Source organism: Delphinus delphis, chromosome 17 (assembly GCF_949987515.2).
Source record: "Delphinus delphis chromosome 17, mDelDel1.2, whole genome shotgun sequence".
NCBI classification, from domain to species: domain Eukaryota; kingdom Metazoa; phylum Chordata; class Mammalia; order Artiodactyla; family Delphinidae; genus Delphinus; species Delphinus delphis.
The window spans coordinates 58,036,688-58,061,473 of record NC_082699.1 but is presented as its reverse complement, the minus strand read 5'-3'; the positions used below and the strand labels follow the sequence as shown (position 1 = coordinate 58,061,473).

At 36.3% G+C, this 24,786-nt stretch overlaps 1 protein-coding gene across 1 annotated transcript in view; it reads left to right on the top strand.

Moving 5' to 3' along the window:
* Window positions 1-24,786, top strand: part of TRPS1 (transcriptional repressor GATA binding 1) — a 252,939-nt gene that overhangs the window by 27,888 nt on the left and 200,265 nt on the right. Inside the window, exons 2-3 of the mRNA XM_059995083.1 lie at window positions 16,267-16,427; window positions 19,727-20,655. Of these exons, the coding sequence (XP_059851066.1) occupies window positions 16,391-16,427; window positions 19,727-20,655 (966 nt within the window). The 5' untranslated portion in view covers window positions 16,267-16,390. The remainder of the gene's footprint in view (window positions 1-16,266; window positions 16,428-19,726; window positions 20,656-24,786) is intronic.

Below are 24,786 nucleotides of genomic sequence, written 5' to 3'. Positions count from 1 at the left end.
TTGAAAAAAGCGAAAACAAGAGAAATATAGTCAAATTTGCTTTTTTTTCTTTTTCTACCCCAAAATGTGTGGTTGACTGCTTTTTAAAAAAATCATATAATGACTGTGAATTTACCTGTTCAAGAAGTACATCTTGCCTCCCAATAGATACTGGCATCTTGATGTCAGTTTTCATTCAGAGTATGTATAGCGCCTACCCTGTGTGCTGTCCACGCTAGGAGCCTGGAGTCTAGCAGGGAAGAGTAGAATGAAGACCAACAGTTATGCCACATTGCCTTTTACAGTCTCTTGTCTTATGCATTTAATTTGTATCTGCTTCTCTTTTCATTTCCTTTAAAAACTAACTTTGTAGAATAGACACGTTACACATGTTTTACAGGAATAAAGACAATACAGGTAAACTCGAAGAGGATAAAACCTGGCTAGAACTACTCTTGATTGTGGTTTATATGCTTCTGTAATCCTTTGAGTGTGTGTGTGTAACTGTGTGTGTTTAAGCGTGTGCAGTTCTCTATTTATCCTATTCAACCTCGAAAAAGAAGCAGTTTTGCCAGGGGTTGTTTTTGGAAGTACAAGGAGATCTCTGCCCACAACTTTTTGCAAGCTCTATTACTTCAAACCTGTAACCTGAAATTTTCTGGCTAAAAATGCAGTGTGGCTTGTGCCTAAGGGTACCTTCCTGGCCTTAATACAGATTGTCAGGTCACCTTGTTTCATGCCCTGTGCTCGCTCTTCAGGTTTTCTGCTACAGTCTTAGAGGAATCGTTTGGAGTGGGCACAAAGAAGGCTGATCTCTGCCTAAAAGTGACCTGATTTTGGAGTGTTCCTACTTTAAAAACAAATTCCATCTGGATGTAGAAGGATGGGACACTTGAGTGGTGACCAGGGAGTAGTGCTGTGAAACAAAATTTTAGATGAATCTTTAGTACTTAAATCTGAGGTCTGCCAACTCTTCCTCTGGGTAGATCTGGCTTGAAATCTTTATTTCAAGGTGTGTTGTGTTGGGGTCTTCCTGGCCATGATTTTAACTACTGAATTCCATGGATCAGAATGTACTAGTTGGATCGTTACGGAGTTTCTGACCACGTTCTGAGTGAGTTCCCAGTGGGACTCTGAAGATCGGGAGATCATTTGGGAAGGCTTGTTTTTAGGTTACTTTGGAAAACTTCATAAAAGGCCGCAAGTCTAAGAACTGAAGAGTTAGAATGGAGTCAGGAGAAACAGGGCTAAAATAAAACACTAAATATGGGCAGGCAGTTCAGAAACAAACGGGTGTCAGGTAGCTAGGTTAGTTAGCTGATTAACTATTTTTGTCTTTTCAGTAAGCTTCAGAAGCTTATTCACTAAATTTCAGTAACTTCAGTAAGTCCACTCAACAGATATTTACTAAGTAGCACCTACTCATTTATGGGTACTGTAGTTGGTCATGAGACTATCAATATGAATGACCAAAGGAAAACATCGTCCAGGCAAGGATTTAAAGTTGGAAGCAGGTACATAAAATATTAATAACTCCCAATTTGAACTATAGAAAGATATAGTGACACATAAATGCTTAAATAACCCATATCATTAATGTCTTGCAAAGGTATGTCAGTAACCGCATCCTCTTATCTGAACTGGTAAGAAATCTCTGATGTTTTTTTAAAAATTCACCCTTCTTTTATGATCAGAGTTGAAGCATAGTTGATTGTCTTTGAAATACATAACATTCTTCATTTTTCACTTTTCTTCAACGAACACTTCACACAAGGTCTAGTTCAGTTTTCCTAATCTCTTCTACTTGGAAACTTCAAGTGGGTTCCTGTTTTCTACAAGTGCTCCAGCCTCATCAACTGGGATGCAAGATTCTGTCTTACTAACTTTGCAACCACATATTTTAGTAATTCAGACTCTTCCCTTGACATGTTTGTATTGGAGAGTAACCCTTTGTTTCTCTTACATCCTATTTTCTGCAGTGCTGTTTTCTCTTCCCCAGAGCTGTGCATTTCTTATTTCTTCCTCAGGATCATCTTCACTCTCATCTCCCTTAAATGTTTCCACTGCTCTTGACCACATTACATTCTTTTATTATGAGTGAAATAAATAGTGGAAATAATAATAATACTCATAAAAATAATAGCAGACATTTAGGACCTAAGTGTTTGCCTCCAAAGGAATTATTGTTTGCACTGCTGATTTTGGTGCATAACCCTGTCTCATCCTGTATTGTTACTGAGATGCTTACTGGGAACTTTCTTTCTTTGATAGAGGGAGCTCGTTTCTTAGAAAGCAATAATTTTCTCTTAAAATTGCTTCTCTTTTTGGTGATTAGCAACATTGTTTAAAATATACTATGTGCTCAATAAATTTAGACTGTATGAGTGAATTAATTGATTAGAAATTTTAGTATGAAATGCCCATAAGCAGAATGTATATATGATATTCAACATTGCTGTGGTACTTTATTTTCCAGACTGATGAACCAGAATCGTTTTTTAAACCATTAATATTCTGCATTCATGGCAGAGTAAACAGGAACTTATTGAGAATTAAATGTGAATTAAATGAGAATTAAATATCAAGCTTTTGGGAAGAGATCAGTTTTCAATAGATTATACATATGCACATAACCATTAGTATATTAACATATAAATGAACATAAATTCATTCAGAATATAATAGTCCTATTTCCAGGATTATACTTAATTGCTTATGATAAGAAACTATAGGAGTAGCGGCACTATCTTATCATATGGTAAAAAAATTGCATTGAAGTCAGAGACAGTATGTTTAATATTAAATTATTTTTATCTCAGTAATGCTTTTTCCATAACATAATTATAGAGAAGATTTATCCATATCCCAGTAGTAAACACTTTGAATGAAGAGTTTATCTAAAGTTTTGTGAACATGGATGATAAATGAATTGTGTACTCTTTTCAGAAAAATAGGAATTTCCCACAGGATTTATGCTTTAATCCTTTATTTCACGGAATTGAAAATTTTAACCAGACACCACTGAAATGGCTAACCCCTCAGAACCTCCTTCGGTTCCATTAAGAAGCCACATTCTCTCTTGAGGGAGAATGGCCTTTTCCACTTGCTCTTTCTCCTGCCTGACTCCCTTAGTTCTCTGCTCTCGGCTGGCCAGCTTCTGCTCTATCAGTTTGCACTCATTTTTCCCCCCAGGACCCTCTCTTGTTATACCAGATCTGGATCAGGCACCTCTCTGTCCTGGTTTTCTTTTCTCTGGCTAGACTGGAAGCTCACGGAGGGCAGCCTCCCTGCTTGCCTCCTTCCCAGCTTCTTCTTAGCGCCTAACTCGATGCCCGCAAAAACACAGGTTGAATGAATAAATGTGATGTTAATTTATTCTTCAGTATAAGTATCAGGAATCATAGCATATGGTCATTTTTGTCATAGTTGCACAAAAAAATAAGATTTAATGCTAAACGGGTACTGATGCCTGCAGATACACGTGACCTGGGTTGCTGGGAAAAACATTCTAGTAGTCGCTTGTTTGGGTAATCATTTGCAATTTTTTCATGAGAGTGAGGTGAAGGATGCACAAGGGGATAAATTATGAGACATTATTCTAAGTATAAGTTACTGAACCAGACTAAAGTGGTTCTCTTTCAAGCAATATTCTGGGTCATCAAAAAATATTCTTGAGTAGTGCTATCTTGTAACTTGTTAGCACTGTCCAAAGTATTTCCTGTATTTTTTCCGCCATTCATACTCTGAACTGTGGTCCTTACCTGCCGGAGTCCACCTCCTCTTTTAGCTCATTTGGACCATATTGATGATACTTTGTGAAGGAGAATTCCATGTTTATTTTCATAAACCAGGGCAGGATATTTGGGGACCTACAGCCTGTTTTTTTTTCCCTCCAGAATATGGTATACACTTAGTAGGCTACAATTTTCTTAGAGATTTCTGTCGTGTCTCACTTGTAATGTAATTTGTTCTATTTTAACCTTAAAACAGGGCATTCTTAATACTATAATAAGGTTAAAAGGACTGTATGTCACTCTCATGATATGTTAACTTTTTCATGAAGTCATTTTGATAACAGCATTTTATTTTCTGAATAGAACCCTGATTTGTAGCCTAAATAACCAAGGCATCATTTGCAGGTATGAGATAATAATAATATTACCAGATCCCAGTATTGTTTGTTCAGGTGAACTCTGCAGTAACCTTGATTTTGAAATAACTAGGTAAAACTGTCATTGTGAAATGTCAGGTGACAAAAAGTTCAAAAGAATCATGGAAGCAGTTAATTTTAAATAATACAACATAGTGACACTGTTTTCTAGGCATTGTGTTGCTCCTTTCTCAAACAGCTTTTCCCATCCATACCTCAACTTGTTTCCTGGAGTCAACAGGTAAATATATAGAGCATTAATGCTTTGACGTACAGGAAGCGTACAAAGCGGGGCCAGCCAACCAGTTCTTGTTCTGCTTCAACCAAAGGTTCTTAAGCTCATTTAGATGACTATATTCTCGGACTTTATGGTTCTCTTTGAGAAACCCCCTGAAATAGTCTTAAATTATCATATCACACACAAACCTGGAGCTATTTCCGTAGGATAAAATGTGATTGTATTATATGTCTGCTTGTACCTACAAAACAAATACTAAACGTCCCAGGAAATACATTTAAGAAATGCTGCATTCGAGTTTCTCTGTTAACGTTTGTATGCTGCTTGTTCATTCCTTTTTGGAAGCCACGTGATAATAGAAGCCAAAGTCTTAAGAAAATATTAACCAGGTGGAAAGTTTAAAACTGATAGAATTTTACCTATTAACTTATCTTTTTTTGTACAAGGTGAGAAACACCTATCATTGTTCGATGTGTGAGATGGAATACCTTATTACGTAGACTGAGAGCAACTACCTTAGATCAAGGTAGAATCTGCTACACTTCATTTAAACAGGGCATTTATTCAGCCTTTCAATGTGTGGATTCTCTGAAAAAGCCACAGTGTTGTTTGATTGGCTGTTTTTCATTTATTCCAATCCAGTCTTCTCAGGTAAGCAGGTTACTTTAACCCCTTTTCAATTCCAGTTTTCCTGTTTGTTAAAATAGGGCGAATAGATTCCTCGCAGGTTTCAGTGAGGACTAAATGAGAAAATTATGTGAGCCAAGAAGCAAATGGCTGGTACATAATAGTTACTCAACAAATATTTGTTCTCTTCCACCTTTCCTTAGCCTGTCTCTGTGGTCTTATGCGTGTCGTGTGTCCTAATGATACACTTAACAACTACAGATATGTGTCTTCGCTTTGCACCTTTCTGACACCCCTCCACTACAACCAGAGTCCAAGCCCAAGATCGCTCTCCTGTTTCCTTCGATATTATCTTTTCCTTTCTTAGGGTGTCTGTTGCTTTTTGCTCCTGTTTTTACCTCTGACCTCTTTTTAAACCTTTCACCCGTTCAAATCTCTTTTGCCCAGAACTCTTTAGGTTCTTCTCCCTTCGTTTCTCTTTTGTTCTTTCTTCTACTACTTTGTTGCCTACTTGGCACATCTGGGCTCTTTGTGCCCTGCAACTTGGCTTGAATGGTCAATGACGACATTCCACTCCATTGGTTGGCTTGATTTGCCCATAAAAAATATCAGCTGACAGGATTCCTCTCAATGTATTATGTACTCCGTGGTCCCTGCAGAGCAATTGCTATTTCACTGAAAAACCACACACACACTTTAACTTTTTATCTGAAAAATGCATAAATCATAAGTCTGTACTTCAGTGAGTTATTACAAAATAAATACACTTGTGTAACTATCTCTCATGTCAACAGAGACATCGCTAGTGCCCTCCAAGCCCAGTTGTTGTGCCCCCTCCTCTTCTGTTCCTTTCCTTCCCACAGGAGTTAATCACTCTCCTGACCGCTCACACTTCAGATTGGTTTTGCTTGTTTTGAGGCTTTGCGTGAGTTAAAGCACAGCATTCGTAATGCATTAAAAGTATGCATTCTTTTATGTCTGACTTCTCAGTCAACATCCCGTTTGTGAAATTCATCCATGTTGTAGTATGTAATTTATTTATTTTTATTGCAGCATAATATTCTATTGTATGACCACACATTCCATTGTATGTTGCAACTTTTAAACCTGTTCTGTTGATGAACACTTGAGTTGTTTCCAGTTTTGACAGTTCAAATAATGATGTTGTGAGCATTCTTGTGAATGTGTGTGTGTGTGTGCGCACGTGCACGTGCGTGCAGTTGTGTGCATGCACACATTTTTAAATTGAACTTCTGGCTTTATGTCAGTCCAGATGCTTTAAGTTGCTAGGAGTCTGATCCAGACGTTTTAGACTTTGCTGTATTCTTTTATGTTCCAGTCTGTTCCTTTAAAAGACAGACATTTATTTATTTTTATATATTATGCTATTAGTACAGAATATTTTGAATTTTGGAATGTTAGAGGATACGTGGTGAAAAATTTGTAAATAAAATTATATATATAAATGCATGTAGTTATAGTAAATATTAATATATATTGTAAATATATTAAATACCATGATATTCACATATAGAATAGAAATAATCATGCAGATATATGAACTTGTAAAATTCATTTTACTGACTATAGTAACATTATTATAGAATTATTACTATATAAAGTGTGCTTAATTTTTAATGAACCTTCCTTTATGTAATTCAGTTCACAAATATTTTCAGTATGTAAATTTATGTAGACATATATAGGACCCGAATCAAACCAACATAGTTGTGTGAGTCACAGTTTCAAAAAACAAATTTAATAATTCTTATTTCTCACAACTTATGCATTTATTGCTCTATGACTGTGGATCCAGAACTATGATATTTGATTTTTGTTCAGCTTAAATAATGTCAAAATTAATACTTTGAGTCTCTGTATGTCTTGATTTGATTTGCTATTAATTACGTTAATGAGACAACTGTAGCAATATTCTAGTTTTTATTTTTGCGAGACTATCTAATGTCCAGAGATTCAGGCCTTCCTCGAAAAGATAAACACTAAGCAAAGATTTCTAAGTGTGCTAACATCCATCTATACAACAAGAACTTTTGTGAGTGTCTACTCTGGGTAGTAGGCTTGTCTCAGTGGGGAGGACCATGTTAATAGCATTGAACTTTTAAAAAACTTGTATGTCCCTAGCCCCATTATGCTACTACGTTTCCCTCTAATAATCATTATCATAGTGTGTCACTGTTAAGGATGAAGTGTGTTGTAGCCTCTGAGAATCGTTGATAACATATAGATATTTAAATATATAAATTCATTTTTTATCAATTTTTATTAAGTAGTCACATACATGAATGGATATATATTACTACTTTGAATTGACATTAATAATATTAATGATGGTATTTTCTGGTCTGGAGGACTTCACAGTCTAGGGAGGTAGCCTAAAGCATAAACTCATAATTACATTGTGCGTTGCAAGCACTTAAAAAGGAGGTGTGCATACGTCGCCACAGATGATAGTAGAAAAGACTCAACTTTTGCTCAGGGGAATTGTAAAGACTTTGTAGAAGTGAATCCATTTAGGGACTTGAATAATTTCATAACCTTAGTGATGTGCTAGGTGTTAGGAGGAAAATTCAAACATTAGGATAACCCAGTAGTCCATGAGAATATTGGGAAGATGGTATATTTGCTTGACACAAATATAGAGCCAAGCAAGTACATCAAGTACATTTGATGGTAATCTTTGTAAAATGGTGTCTGGTAGGTTTTATTCTCTTGTAAGTTTCTTAAAGTGCTATCACTTTTATATCGATGAATGCATTGCTTAACTGTAGTTCATAAAAACATTAGGGAGTTTGTGAGAAATGCAGTGGTAAACCAATCTTGGCCCTAGACTCCTTCAGACCTAACTCTTCCATGTGCTAGGTCTGTGACCTCGGCAAGTTGATCTAACTTTTCTAAATCTTAGTTGCTACATCTGTAAAATGTGGATAATAATATTATCTTACTTAAAGAGTTGTTGTTAAAAATGAAAATCAAATGAGATAATACATTCTTGGCATAGTGTCTGGCTCACGGTAACAATACCATAGGAAATTTTTGATATTCACTAAAAATTTAGGTTATGATATACATTAACATTCACGATTGTGAACCTATAAAAGTCTAGTTCTGAATTTTGACTTCTTTCAAAATTCAGTAAGATTTTGAAGGAATTATTTGTAAAACACCTGAATCTAGAATTATATAAATATATATTTTTTTCCTTTACTCTGTTGTGACAGGTGTCCACAACAACATTGATGGAGAAAAGAAATTACTAATTGGGGTGCAGGTGGTGAAAGTCTTTTCTAAAGGTGTGTGTGGGTATGTCTGTGTACGTGTGTTTCGATAGATTCTTAAGTTTGTATTGAACTTAAATGTGAAGATTGAGTAGATTAGCTATACAAACTATTTAATGAGTGAGCTAATTTCTGCCCTCACTGATTCTAGAGCCCCACTTATATGCATCATACCGCCGTTCTTTCTTGCTTGGTGAATGGTAGAGGAGGTGCTGTGGCGTCCACGAGTAACCTGAATATGTGGTCATCCTCTCAGACTTGGCCCTTACCGTGGCCTCACCACTATGTCTGACTCTGCATTTAAAATTAACTTCAAATAAATTCCCTGTTTCACATTTACTTTGGCATCTACCCAGCCTATTTCTATTTTTAAATTTATTTTTAATCTTTTGTTTTCATCTTTGGGGGTGGGGGAAAGCAATAGCAATAAAACAAAATCCAAGAGCCCATGAAGCAAGAGCTGAGAAGGGTGAGGTAGGGAGGCCGCCCTCTCTCTCTATATCGTTGCTCTTCTGCATCACCCAGAAACACGAACCAGACTCCGTTAAGCTATGCTAGAAAGGATGCAGTCACAGACTCAGTCCTAAGACACATGTTTCCTGACTGTGGTCCAGACACTGGTGTTCTATTCTTTATTATGGGTACAGATGAATCTGGAAGCAGAGGCTGAGTTTGGGGGAATGGGATTTATTAATAACCAGAGAGGAGCGTGTGGGCTAGACGTATTCTCTCCAGTATCTCTTTTTTTTTTTTTTTTTTTTTTTTGCGGTACGCGGGCCTCTCATTGCTGTGGCCTCTCCCGTTGCGGAGCAACAGGCTCCGGTCGCGCAGGCTCAGCGGCCATGGCTCACGGGCCCAGCCGCTCCGCGGCACGTGGCATCTTCCCGGACCGGGGCACGAGCCCGTGTCCCCTGCACCGGCAGGCGGACTCCCAACCACTGCGCCACCAGGGTAGCCCCTCCAGTATCTTCAAGCAGTTGAGAACTACTGATGCTGTAAGTTCCCTCGGTGCAGTCCTGGGTCAGTCTCTGACTGCTTTCCACACACCATAGTTCCTTAAACTCCTTGCCATATTTCTGTTCCTAAGTTTAATCAGATACATTTAAAGTTATTATAAAAGACTGAGACAAATTTATTATACAAGGTGGTAGTGCTTTAAATTGATTAACTATAGTGGACAGCATTAGAAAGAATAACTGAAAAAATAGGACTTTTTAATGCAATGATATCTGTGTAAACTGTTTAGCTCAGAGATAACACTGGGCTTATATCCATACATGCTTATGCATATATGATTTGGACATTGGAGACCATAGTGTGCATTGATGTTTATCTCCTGCCTTTTTTTCCGCTGATGTTCTAGCATGACTCACCCCCTGCCATTACACATTCTTTTAAAATACTGAATCTAGATCTTTCATGATAATAGATCCTGATCTTTTAGAGTTGATAACCATGCTGGAAAAAAACCAAAACAAAACCCTTCAAAATTGTCAACTTCATATCAAAGCATCCTAGTTTTCTTGCCAAATTAATGATAGAATACTTATTTTGTTTAAAAACATTACCTATGCTTTTATTTACTATTTTAAAATATTACATATGCATAAGGCAAGAAGAGCAGCATCTCCAACTGTGCTCAGCAGAACATTAGTTTTGTTGGTAAGTGGTAGAATGTGACTTAAAGCCAAATGAGATTGGGAAATTCCAATCCAAATTGAACAGACTCCCGACTGTATAACTGCCAGGACTTTTCAGAGCTGTAATCGCTAATGCACACTGTGGATCTATGAAGAAGGGGTATAAAGTATTAGGCAGTTTCCATTAAACTTATTTTGACCAAGGAACCTCCTTACATTTCTCTTTTTGAGGCTAATGTCGTGGAAAGAACGTAGAGAAAATTCTTGAATTTCTTGTCATCTGTGCTTAACTAGTTACCATAGTAAAATTCCAGATAGAGCCTAGCTAAATTTGGGGTGAGCATAGGCAGGGTCCAGAAATAATGGTTTATTCAAAAAAAGTTCCTACAGCTGAAGATCTCCAAGCCTGTTACCTACCCAAATTACGAAGGAATTCTGTGTTTACTTTATTTTTCCTTCATACGTAAAACTTTTCTCATCCTCGGAGTCAGGAAAAAGTGGTTTAACCTATTCTACTATCAGAAGTTGCTTTCCAGTTTTAAAATATTTCCCATTTAAAACAGGACCAGTTTTGTTTGAAAATTTTCAGTGTACTTAACAAAAGAGAAAAATGATTCCAACCTGTGTGTGTATAATTTGTTTTTTTGCTTTTATCAGAAGGGAAAATGATGCTAAGTTGCTTACATTAGGCATTTAGCAATAACTAGGGGGGTGTCTAAACCAAATTTCATGTCATTAGTGTGTATTCATTACACAGTGTGAAAGATATCTTTGTACTGTTTGCTAACTTAAATGAACTTTTAAAAATACATACTACACACGGAGATCAGCTCGGTGCTTTGTGACCACCTAGAGGGGTGGGATAGGGAGGGTGGGCGGAGATATGGGAACATATGTATATGTATAACTGATTCACTTTATTATAAAGCAGAAACTAACACACCATTGTAAAGCAATTATACTCCAATAAAGATGTTAAAAAAAAAAGAATCTAAAAAAAAAAATTAAACTAAATAAAGATCCCTGGCCTCTTGGAACTTATATAGAGAGCAACATTCTGAACTTACTCTTAATTTCCTTTCATTGCCTGTATGCCTTTGCTGATTCCTCGTGATATTTGTGCCTTACCTGGTAGGTACTCATTGGACTATTGGTCTCCGATGGATGAGACCTTTTAAGCTGCTTCCTTTGGTACCTTAGGGATGAGCAAGTGGTACCTTAGTGGTTTTCAAGTTACTTACCAGAGTTGTAAGCAAAAACTGTTGAATATGGTGGCACAAATTTATGCTCCCCATCACTTTGGCTATTTTATACACACACACACACACACACACACACACATATATACACACACACACACACACACACACACATATATATATATATACACACACACACACATATACATGTATGCATTATGTTATGTATTATATATGATATTTGTTAAATATCATATTATGATAGATATTATATTTAACACATAGATACACGTGTGTTTAAAAAATGTATGTGTGTATATATAAAACCAGTATAAGCTCTCAATATCCTTCATGGCGATTGTTTTAATCTTGTGTCTAGTTTGGCACTCTTAAAAAAAGGAGCAAAAACTTTGCCTAATACACTTAAACAATGCTTTGAAGACTGTGAACATTCTTTTTGAATTGTCACGGGATGCATCTGTTAGAGTCACCATACTGTACATGTATGTTAATTTACCAAATGGATTGGCAGTGATTGACACAGATTTCTTATGGAAGGACACAGACAGCTGTAAGCCAGTCACATAGCTGGATTGAGGGAATAATTGAGATTTTCTTTACAATTGAATAACAGATTGGAAAATAGACAAAGCACCATCGATATATTAAAATTAAATCACCTTTAATATACAAAGATTTTTTTGGGCAAATGCTGGGAAGAAAGTCAAAGGCATTCCTATGGAGCACAGCACTCATTATTTTTGTTATCAGTAGAAATCTAATTTACATACAAATAAAATGTCAATTCCCATCATAACCATCAAGATAAAGAATTGCATGTATACTTTTCCATGCGCTATTCTTTTTGAATTTAAGTGCTGTGTTTGGCTCTTTGCCCGTGGACCAGTTGAAATATTCTCAGTTTAACAAAGAAGAAAGGATAAAGTTGAGCCTGGCCCATGCACACTTGCAAAGTCAGATTGGCCTGTTTGAATCAACCGTTGTCATTGTAGATTATTTTAATTATTTTTTTTTTCTTGGAGAGGAATGCAAAAGGAAAAATGACTTATGTATGGGCATTGAATGGTAACGTTTCTTAATTTGCTTAGTGAAATTGTAATCTTATTCAAATCAGAGTCTTTAATACATTTGCCTCTCACCTGTTATGAAGGGAAAAATAATGCCCTTTCTCTTTGATTTTCCATGATGTACACTTGCTCTATTTTAGTTATCCCATTTAGTGAAGTAGGCAGATGCTTCATTTTTTCAGATATATCCTACAGTTTCATTTAGACTTCTAGTATAAAGTCCTTAAAGGCAACCCCCCAAAATTTTTTTTGTAATTTTTTTATAAGAGTAAGTACTTAATGAAATTCTTTCTCTAAGATGTATATGGATACGTGGATACTCATTATGGCAAATATGACATTATTACTTATTTACCAGACTATCTCCTTTTACCTAGACTAGTACATTTGAAATGAGATATTTAAAATACAGAGAGCATAGCATGATGAAATAAAAGCCTAATAAAATGTGTTTGGGCCAGAATCAAAATTCTTTGAAATCGGATATCTAAATAGTGTGCATTTTATCTCAGAAAGGCTCGGGTTAGTTCTAGTGTCCAGATGACTGTTAATGGGCTTTGTGCTCTGAAGCATATGTTAATAGAAGTGATCATTATGGATTAATTTGATGTGAATTAATAAGAGATTTATTTGATGGGAGTTGTTTGAAGGTGATGACATTTAAATCTCAACAGGATTTAAGATGTCCAGAAATACCTTTAAAGATTCAGGAATAATCAATTCAGAGAGAGCAAATTAAATAGACATGGATAGCAAAGAACAGGATCTGACACTGGATTTATGAAGTTTGAAGCAGTTTACAGAAAAAGCGATCTACCATTGAAGTATTGCCCTGGAATCTGAAGAAACAGAAAACATTTAAACTCCTTCAACAATTCTTGGGTTTGTGAATTGGATAAACAGTGTTCTCTTGCATTTTATAGTTCACTTAAGCAATCTGATTTTGATCTGTATATATGGAGTAGACAGGATTCAAGTTTTTTTTTTTTTCCCTAAACCAATGAGCAAACACATATGTTCTCTAAAAACTGAACTTTATATGTTGTTCATATGGAAGCTATCTAGTTTGCCATGAGCCCAAGATTCGACCTTCCTTTTATTTTGCTATCACTTGCTTAATTCTTTAAATTCTTTGTGGGGGACTTTTGATCAAAAGAAACAATTTGCTTTTCTTTTTTCTTTCTTTTTAATTTTTTAAATAAAAGCTACATGAAATGTGTAATTAATAACTCAGTACTCTTGGGCTGTTGATACAGACAAGCCTGGAAGAAACATATATTAAGGAGAAGACTATGATATCTTTTCTTTTTGTGTAAAGCTTTGATTTTAAACCCGTGAAAGATTTATTATCTGGAAAAACAATAAGAAAATGTCATCTGGTATTATATATTATGATGATAAGAGCTGCTACTTATAATAAAAATCATACTCAGCAGAATTAGAGATTGAGATCAGATTACATAGTCTTGCTTCCCTATCTTTTTAGTCTTGTTCAGGTTTTATATATATATATAAAGATGTGTGTGTTTATATATACGTGTGTGTGTATGCATATCGATACACACACACACACACACATATATGTATATGTACCTACATGAGAGAGAGAAAGTATCAGTTGAAAGTGTACCTAGTTGAAATTATTGCTTGGAAAAGTACTCAAAAGTTTCAGCCTTTTTTAGAAAGAGGAGTTCCTTATAATTTTTTCTTTACTTTTGAAAAATATCCTTCCTCTCTTAAAATGATGACAAATAATAAAATGAAGTCCTCTTGCTGGATGTGTTCAGACATAGCTGTTGTTGGATATACATGTGTTGAATGGATGAATGAAAGTTGGAGAAAATGGAGAACAGTGAATGGTAGATGTCAGTGGTATTTATGCTACCCTTAGTTGTTGATGGCTTAATATTTTGTAATGTTTCAAGAAAATTGGGTAAAGCTTTTCTAAGGTAAAACTAAAGTGCTTAAGCTATTAACCAGAACGAACCATCATGGAATCTTAGAGGCAGAGTGCAGGTTAGAAATAATTTATTGTAATTCCCTCATTATACAGATAAGAGAGGCTCTGAGAAGGGATAAGGGCTTGCCCTTGATTACATCAGCTGGTGATCTGAATCAGGTTCAGAAACTGGATGTGTGATCTGTGCACCCTTCTACCTTCTTAGGTTTTGATTCTTTTCTGTGTTTCGGGTCAAGATGCCACAAAGAACATAAGAGTTTATATCTCTTACCTTCAAGGAGTTTCTCATCTAATGGAAATAAATTCTTAACTTCATTTGCATTGGATGGTTGTGTGATCTCAGCTCTCTTTTTAAATTACTACGATAGTTGTTTCCTTTGGTGGAATAATTCATTTGATTATCTATGGCAAGGTTATTTGAACAAGGTATTTCATAAATGTATGTGTGTGTATATATTTTTCTACATACATATTTATATACATACTTATTTATATAGATGAAATAAAACTAAATAATAGTTTAAAATATCTGGATAATAATAGAAAACTTAGATTCCTTTTGCTGTGAAGGTGCCATTTCGGGAACATAAGTCACAGTCATTTATAGAAAATTTTTTTAATAGTATATTTAAGCATTTTAATCAGTGAGATGATAGTCACCAGAATTATATTTTAAGCTCTAATGCTGATTGTTTCCACTGCGTAAACCTGTCTTAGTGATACTGTAACACAGAAATAGTGCAGTACGCTATTGCTTTTTTCTAATAAATTCTTCTACCAAAAATGCAAAGAAAACTTATAGATTTAAGTTTTAGTTTAGGAGGAGATAACAATAGAAATTGAGATTTTTGCAAATGGAATGTCTTGTATCTCAGTAATAAAAATTAATACAGTTAGAGCATTTTTAGGAAGCTAAATACGTTTTGAACCTGCTTAACAATCTTGGCACGTAATATGCATTCATGTGTTTGTACAGGTGGAAAATGATGTGAATGTGGGAATGCTCACTGTTACCCTCTGGTCCCCTAGCCAGCCCCCAGGTCAGTTTTTATCTCATAATTAAATAGAGCACTGAAGTTGGCACTTTTGAGCCTTGTAGTACTCATTTAGGTTCTTCAGCTCCTCCTTGCCCAATTCACTTTTCGTTCATTTTTTGCCCCATTGTCTAAATGGTTGTCTATAGTGGACCTTCTGTAACTGGCGTTTTGAACTTTTGTGGTAGTCAGTGTGAGGGATATCGCTGTACAATAGAATGAAAAAGTTTAAAACAGAGTTGGCAAAACTCATGAGTAAGGCTCATTGATGTGATTATATATATATATACACACACATACACACACACGTGTATATATGTAGTACATCTGTTCAATTATATTATGACCATTAATGCAGTATCTGCCTCAATAATTTCATTCAGATTAAAAAAAAGAGATGATATAAGGATGGTTGAATGCTGGTTCAGTCATAGCTTTACAATCTTATTTATCAAGAGTGAAAATATGACTTAAAAATAGCTAAAAAGATAATACATGTTATAATATGTAATGTTTCTGTAACTCTTGGTAAGGCAAGAGTTAGATCTGATGCAAAATTCCCGATGGCATTGAAATAGCTCTTTTCTCAGCCTCGTGGTATATGTACACTGGTACTGGGAGTCTGGAGGAGACTAGTTATGGGTACCACTCCATGTCTTTAGCTGTGACCGTGCAGTTAGGCAAGTGCACTTTGTATCTTTTCCAGAAGCAGGCCCCCTCCATGATTACTAATTAAGATGTTTTATCCCCACCCCAGAGTAGGTAAGTATTGTGTACCTTAAGGTTCAGGGGGAGTTCGAGGTTAACTAATTTTGTCAGCAGCACAGTCTGCTGTGAAAATGACTTCTATAATCTTTTATATCATGTTTCTCCTTCTCCTGTTGCTTTATTAAAACCCAGGGGAGGGAGAAAATCTTGCCCAAGATTTACTCATGCTTTTATCAGGTATCTTTCCAGCAGCTTGCGGTGCTGGCATGTTAATGTGTTTTAGGTGTGATCCATTAAAATTGTTTACATCATTTAGGAAGGAAAATATGTTTTGTTTTGTTTTGCAGATGTACAGATCAGCTCTCAAAATGTCTTCTGTGTCTTCTGAGCGTCTTCTAAGACAATTGCATTAACCCTCCTGCTAGTTGACTAATAGAATTAATAATTGTAAAAAAAGCACTCTAAAGCCACATGCCTTATGAAGTCAATGCTGGGTATGATTTTACAAGTATGTGATCTATTTTTTCAAGTGAAATTGTTAACTGGAAAAGTTTTTGGCACACAGTACAATGTCATGCAATCTGTTATTTGTCTTAGAGATAATAACTTGAGGGTGGGTCTGGTCTTACGGTATCTAACTTATGAGTTGCTAGGGGAGTTTCTTCCACTTAGAAGTATTGCGAATGTGCTTATATTTACATAATATGTCATTCTGAAAAATTATAGCGATGTAATTCCAGTAAAAAATTATTTTTTCTCTAACTACTTCAAAGTGTAGTCAACTAAATTAACCATGATTTTTTTAAAAGCAGCTAAAAAGAACATGCCCCTTCCCCCCAGAACAAAAAAAAAATAAAACCCAAATGACCTCTCTGATACTTCTTTGAAGTTTTAGCAGTTTAACATTCTTTGCAATGTATATTATTAAGGGCCCTATTCAGTGAGTCATATGGCTTGTAAAGGTCTGTCCTTGGGTGAAAGAATGAACTGAAATTTGAAAGGATGATAATTTAATCAAATTATATTTTCTCTCAGTCACTATAGATGTTGGTTGAGTAGTTTTTAAACTATGACCCATTACTATTCTTCATGATGATAATAAATCAGCAAGATCCAACTTTTTTGTTCTGGAAAATACATTAATTTTTTTCAATTATTGACATATTTATATCTGTTCATTTCTAAGTATTTTGTCTTAGTTCCCTTGCTGTGTAAGATGTCGCTGTTTTTCTCATCTCCTTGACCTTAATATATGGGCATAAACCGTTTTCTTTTCATTTGAATGGAAGGATAATCTTAATGAATTGGATTATTTCATCCTTTTTTCTTCATGAATCCTGCCTTTCATATAGGTTTTTATTTTTTCTGTGTAGCCTTATTTGTTTCATCTTGGTGCGTCACTGTTAGATTTTATTTATATGATGGAGGCAATGTTAAAATCCAGTGGAAAAACAAACAAACAGGAAATTCTGGAAGGAAATGCATGAAATGCGGTACCAAATCATCACATTTTTGTATGCAGGAATGACTGATACTCTATAAACTAGTATTTCCTTTTCTATAGGCCAAGTTAAAACAGTACATTTTTGACTCAAACTCTTATATTTTAGACTGTAACTTATTTCTTTTAAGCTTCCCTTTTATTCTTTCCCTTTTAGTTTTCCCTTTGTTGACCACCAGTAAAATTGCCCTCCAGTCTTCCATGTGTTGGTACAAGTTCCCAAGTTCTGGCTGTTCTGACAGAGGAATAGAGGTCTAAAATGTCAACAGCAACAGATAAGACATTAAAATGCAAACATTAGGGCTTCCCTGGTGGCACAGTGGTTGAGAGTCCGCCTGCCGATGCAGGGGACAGGGGTTCGTGCCCCGGTCCGGGAAGATCCCACATGCCGCGGAGCGGCTGGGCCCGTGAGCCATGGCCGCTGAGCCTGCACGTCCGGAGCCTGTGCTCCGCAACGGGAGAGGCCACAACAGTGAGAGGCCCGCGTACTGCAAAAAAAGAGAGAAAAAAAAAAAGCAAACATTAGAAGATAAATTAGTTAGCCAGTGTTCCATTTTTTTTCTAACGATGGTTACCTGACTTAGTTAATTTTAGGAGCTAATGGTAATGACACCAAGGTGAAGACCATACTCCCTCCCTTGCCCCCACGCCGGGCAGGTTTACACGCCTCATGACTATCACCTTCACTGGAAATTCCAAATGGTTTTTCTTTTGGTTGTTGTTCTCGTTCCAAGTGGGAGATTCTGTGGATATTTTGATGACTAACATTCTTGGTGTATAAGAAGAGCAGTATACTCTCTTAAGTACAGTTACACTATTTTTGACATTATTCAAGAAAGTGAATTATTACCTTGTAACTGATTCCTTATGCTGTATCAGTGCATTATCTTGGTTCAGTGGTTCATATTACACAAATTTTGCTTGACCAGCTTTTCAGAAGCGAAGGTTTACCCATATATCCAAAGCCAGTGTGGTTCCTCAGCACTTGTGGGAGATTATAGATGAGAATGACTAAAACATGCTATTAATTTAGATTTTCTAAGGACATTTTGGATAATCATGGTGTAACTAACTCTGTTAAATTCGCCCCTGTGGTAGCGTCAGCTAGTAAATAAGGTGGATTTTTCCAAGAGACAGTTGGGGTGACGACGTACATAGCCCTGGCAGTTTTTCGGCTGGAGGATTAAGGAGCACAGGCCATGAAAGTCAGTTCTCCACAAGCCTTTGTTACTGCATTCTTTTATCGACACTGTACAATTTGTTTCTTATCTCCTTATACCCTTAGAATTCTTATTCATTAGACTCCCCACAATGTTCTTATGTGGACCCTACCTTGAAAGGCACAGTTGAGCTAGCATGTGAAGGTGAACCATAGGAAACTGCTAACAGTTTGCCATGTTGAGCTACGAAATGGCAATGTCACGTGGTTCAATTGAATATTTTACTTTAGTCAATTTCCAGTGTGCTCCTGATGTTGGGATTGGTACTGTTTCCACCATGCTGTGCCTAGAAACCCTGACCTTAGGTGGGTTCTCATCATGCCAGATGGAGTCCTAGTAAAACCCAACCTGGCCACTGTGATGTGTACCAGGTCCCCCTTCTTTCAGGCAAGTCCCCCAAAGGGGGCTTAAAGTAATTTATAGGTACAGCGGAGATAAAACATTTGTTATCCTCCATTTCTGAAAGTAAAGGGGCAGTTTTCACTTTGTTTATAACATGCTCTTTCTGTCTTTTGACTATGAGGATATTTTGGTTGAAACTATATTGATACCTTGGTTGCACAGTGTGTAACAATATCGAGTTTCACTTTATAGTTGTTTGTATACACATATACGTATCACAAATAAACATGTAATATACATTCTATAAACATAAACAGGTGTATATATTCTATAAACATAACGTGTACATATTACACATAGTATATAACACAGATAAATATAGAAGCATTTATCTATCAACTCTTAAGAAAGAAGCTGAGCAAAAAATATAATTGGCAGCCAAGGTTAAGTAATAGGAATGATAGAGCTAGTAATAATAATACCTTGGTATTCATAAAACCATTTAAAAATAACAAATGAGCCACCCTTTGTGACAAAAATAATTCTAAATGTAAATCGTTGGCATCAGTCTCAAGTTTTTGCTATTTTTTAAAAAAAACAGCAGATTTTTTTTTCCTAGAGAACATTTTTTATTATGTGCCTTAAAAAAGCCTTGAATAGAGTAAGTAAAATGTTCTAGATTAGACTACATGCCTGCAAATTTCAACTAACCCCGTATCTTCCTTTTCCTTGTTATTTTTACAGATATGGTCCGGAAAAAGAACCCCCCTCTGAGAAACATTGCTAGTGAAGGCGAGGGCCAGACCCTGGAGCCTGTCGGTACAGAAAGCAAGGGATCTGGAAAGAACAAAGAATTTTCTGTAGATCAGATGTCAGAAAACACGGATCAGAGTGATGCTGCAGAACTAAATAATAAGGAGGAACATAGCTTGCATGTCCAAGATCCGTCTTCCAGCAGTAAGAAGGACTTAAAAAGCGCAATCCTGAGTGAGAAGGCTGGCTTCAATTATGAAAGCCCCAGTAAGGGAGGAAACCTTCCCTCCTATCCACATGATGAGGTGACAGAGAGAAATATGTTGGCTTTCTCATCTCCAGCTGCTGGGGGAGTCTGTGAGCCCTTGAAGTCTCCTCAAAGAGCAGAGGCAGATGACCCTCAAGATATGGCCTGCACCCCATCAGGGGACTCCTTGGAGACAAAGGAAGATCAGAAGATGTCACCGAAGGCTACGGAGGAAACAGGGCAAGCGCAGAGTGGTCAAGCCAATTGTCAAGGCTCAAGCCCAGTTTCAGTGGCCTCAAAAAACCCACAAGTGCCTTCAGATGGGGGTGTGAGACTGAATAAATCGAAAACCGACTTACTGGTAAATGACAACCCAGACCCGGCACCTCTGTCTCCAGAGCTTCAGGACTTTAAATGCAATATCTGTGGATATGGTTACTACGGCAACGACCCCACAGATCTGATTAAGCACTTCCGAAAGTATCACTTAGGACTGCATAACCGCACCAGGCAGGATGCTGAGCTGGACAGCAAAATCTTGGCCCTTCATAACATGGTGCAGTTCAGCCATTCCAAAGACTTCCAGAAAGTCAACCGTTCCGTGCTTTCTGGCGTGCTGCAGGATATCAACTCCTCAAGGCCTGTTTTACTAAATGGGACCTATGATGTACAGGTTTGTGCTTCGTATTGTGATCTCTTTGTACAGAAAAAGTTGTTAGTAACGAAATGTGAATTTTCACATGTTTGTTAAAATCAAGCTCCCAATACCAAAGGGGTAGCCTGCTCAATGGAGCAGAAGAGACAGACGCACTCTGTAGCTGTTTCATCCAAATGTGTATTCAGAGTTATCTTTAGCCTCTCATCATGGAAAATAATCCCAACATTTCTATTAGGCTGGGAAAAGTTTTTTCATGGAATTAGCTTGGCTTCATATTTCTGGACATATTTCATGGTAATTTGATGTTTTCAGAGTCTTCCAAAAATGGCACTAATCTTTATGGTTCTACATGATAGTAATTCATGCTTTGTTCTAGTTTTAGATTATAAATCTTTTGCTATAGCCTTTACTTCAGGGAGGGTCTTTCCTGTGTCTTGGTTGAGGATTTAATTTTACACTCTGCCAAACTGGACCAGAGTTGGGTCACACTGATGGTTGCAGAGATGTACTACTGAAAAGGCAACATAATTGCAAATGAAACTTTGGAAATAAAATTTTAAAAATTGATTTAAAAAGAAGTCAATGTGAGTGTAAGTACTAGGGACACCAGAATGACCTTGGTGTGGACCAATAAAGCATTCCTTACTGCGTTTAAAGGAAATCATAATTTATGAAAGCATTTAGTAGTAATTTAGATTTCCACTTTTATTAAAACTGGCATACCTTTTTGATCTACCCCTTCTGTGTTAGCTTAAGGCATATGTGAGATAAAAAAAAAAAAAAAACCCTACCATTTCAAATAGAATGAAATGCAGAACGGACTCTTAAGTAATGTATTCATTTCATTTTAGCAATTTTAGTATAGTTGAAACGGACAATCAGCTTGAGAAAGTGTATTAGTTTCTGTTACAGTCTGTAGATTTTTATTGTATTATTAGGCCAGTGATTTCAAAACATATTAGGTTTAATATTAACCTTCTTTAGGAATGATTAGAAGAAGTACCTGAGAACTAATGAAATCTCATCACACTTATTTGGCCTCCTCAATCCCTGAAAATATCAATCATTTTTATCAACTCAGTAGCTACAGCACATTTGTTCTAGACCTCTCTTTTGACCTAGTGCCAATTAAGAAAGACAGGCGAAGGGGTTATAAATAACAAGTAGTGAATATATTTTGCAATACTTGTAAGCAGGATCAGAAGAGAAATTTCCAAGTGCTTTAAAAACGTCAGAATGGCAATCTTTTCACTTTAAGGGAGATAAAGAAGAACTCTTAAAAAGCCAGTTTCATCTTTGTAAAGCTCTCAAAATTCCATCTTACTTTGTGAATTTCCACAAATAGAATGATTTCTGTGGTGCAGCAAATTAAGCCAACATAGTTATTATGCATGAAAGCTACATGCTTTGAACTGCTGTCTTATTAGAGATCATTTCACTGGCTTGTGTCAGATACATTCTGCTGTCAAACTATGATTGGAAAGCAAATACGTGTTTTAGATAAAAGGGTTAGAAGTGAATAATGTCAGTATGTGAAATGGTGTTTTATAATTAGCGAGGAATATGATGTTAATACCTGGATTTCCGGCCGGGGTTTCAGTTTGTTCACTCTGGGGACAACTTCTGAGGGAAGCTGATCTGGGCTGTCAGGAAGGCTCTAAAACGAAGATTACTAAGGGCCTATAGTTTGGAAGAATTCAGATTTTTAAACACACTTCCATTTCCCCCAAACAGTTATTTGTTAGGTTCCTAGTTATTTATAGTAAAGTTTATGTTTGGGTAGAACGAGCTGGACACTTTTCCTGGGCAGTGATTTTAGAAATAAAACAGATGTGGGAGCTGAGTTTGAACTAATAGAACTAGAAATAAAACAGCTGATCCTAGACTCTGCTGTCTCCTAAATCCTCGCAGCAGTGCCCAGTAAAGAAGACAGAAATGGTAGGAAATCGCACGGAGGGAGATAATCTTGTTAAAATCAATTTTTTTTTCCAAAGAGAAATAATATGGCTAAAAATAGAAAACAGGGATCTATGGAAAAAGTGACTGATTCTTTCGAAGAAACAATTGGAGAGAGAAAAGAAGCCTAAAGAGAGTTAACTTTCTTCAGTTTGGGAAAAGCACACGAAATGTACTTTAGGCCAAATGTTAATCTTGAATACTTTACACACACACCAGATGTTGATGCAGAAACATGTCTGAAGATAAATAACTTATTAATATTTTTATGCTGAAATAAATATCAGGCAGCTTTGCTATATGCGTACATTGAATAAAAGCGCATATGAAATCCCCCTTTTTCACCCGCATATGTTTGTGTTGCTGAAATGCCGTTTGAGAGGTTCTTTCCTGCATGTGAGCTGTGTGGAGACTAAAAGCTGTGGGAAGTAAAATGCTGACTTCAGAATTTCTTTAATGCAGTTTTGTCAGAAATTGATAGCGAGTTAATGGCTTGTGTGTATTCTGATAAAGATGTTGGTAAATACGGGGATTAAAGACAAATAATCATTCCATTCCAGGAATTATTGATACCAATCTGTAATTTAAGCTAGTTGAAGTAATAGATGAGCGATTCATTAATCTTTTTCAATTAAACTTTTTTTTTTTTTTAACATTCAGGACAGTTGGTGGTTAATGATAGATTTATGACATTTTAGGCCAAGAAAAAAGGAACAGAAGCCAGAAGTAGAGGACTTAAGAACTCTGTGGCTTTGATCTATATTTTGGTTTGGCATGGATGGTTTTAAATAATTCAAACTGACTTGAGTGCAAACATGAGATATACGGTTGGGGAAAAAGAAATAATTTAAACAAATTTTAAGATTTCTAGTTCCAGGTTCAGATTATTTGACCTATATTGAAGTTAATATAGGAAGTTTTGACATGCTTTTACTGACGGTATCCACTTCTGTGTAAGTTTTATTACACATCATGAAGTCAAAGAATTACAAATTTGTAAAAATAGTGTCAAACAACGTTTCTTTGTCCTTCATAATCGACAAAGCCCCGGCCAGATAATGGAGGTCATTTTAAAGGGCCATCATAAAATCTGGACAGTCATTTCTGAGTCTGTTGAATTCAGATCCCTCACACACCATGAGGTAGCATACCCAGCCCTGGAATCAGAAGAGATACAGACCTTTACCAAGAAAAAATAAGGAAAAATATAATGGCTAGCTTAGGACTCATTGACTTGGCCCGGATGTTAGTTTCTCAATTTTTAAATTTCCCCTGCGTGTTTTATCAATTATTGTGCTTAAAGTTTTAAAAAGAATGGCTGTGGCATGGTGGCTAAGCCCTTCCTGCAATTTTTACTACCTGTATTCAGCCCTTGAGGCTCACGTATAGACTGATAATAGGACAAGAGATTGAGTTCTTCAGAAAGTAATTACAGCCTCTTTCTTTCTAATCTGCTTTATCATGCTTATATTTAAACCATCGCTGAACGGAGGCCTGCATTGTTAAACTCGGACTTTGCTGTTTCATTAGGGCTTAATGTGTGGTGCATTAGGGTGTTTGCATCATCTTTATGGGGGAGCTCTTAGCCCTCAGATCAAGTTATAAAAGTCGGAGTCTTGTCAAGTTGTGCTTCCCACGGGAAAGTGTTTAAGCTAGCCCAAGTTTATAAATGCTCACAATGTATATGGTGCCTTTTCATATTAGGAAACCTTTCCTGTTATTCTGCATTATTCAGGCCTCTAAGAAGGGAGCTACAGGATGCCAGCTATTAAATTCATTTTGGCCCTGAATGAAATTTTAAGGTTAACAGAAGAATCTCAGTGATTGTCTTGTGTTTGAGCTAGGAGCACTGAGTTTCTGTTTTATAAATATTTTTTATCAGAGTTCCACAATATGTCATGTTAGAAGCAGGAAGAACAGATTTTTTGAGCTAGGAAGTCATCTTTTGTGTTTGTATTTTCAATATATTTAAGTCCATGAGCTTTATAGATTCCTAACATGTGCCCGTACATTCATGTGAACAGGGGGTTACAGTTTGGTCTGGAAAAAAAGGAAAATCCAGAGAACATTCATCTCATTTTGGTCTATTTTGAATTTTCTTGAATTTTAGCCTCCAAATATTTATTTTTTGCCTCGCCGTTTCCTTTGATCCTGGAGCAGGAGGGAAGCTGTAGATCTTAGCAGGTTCTG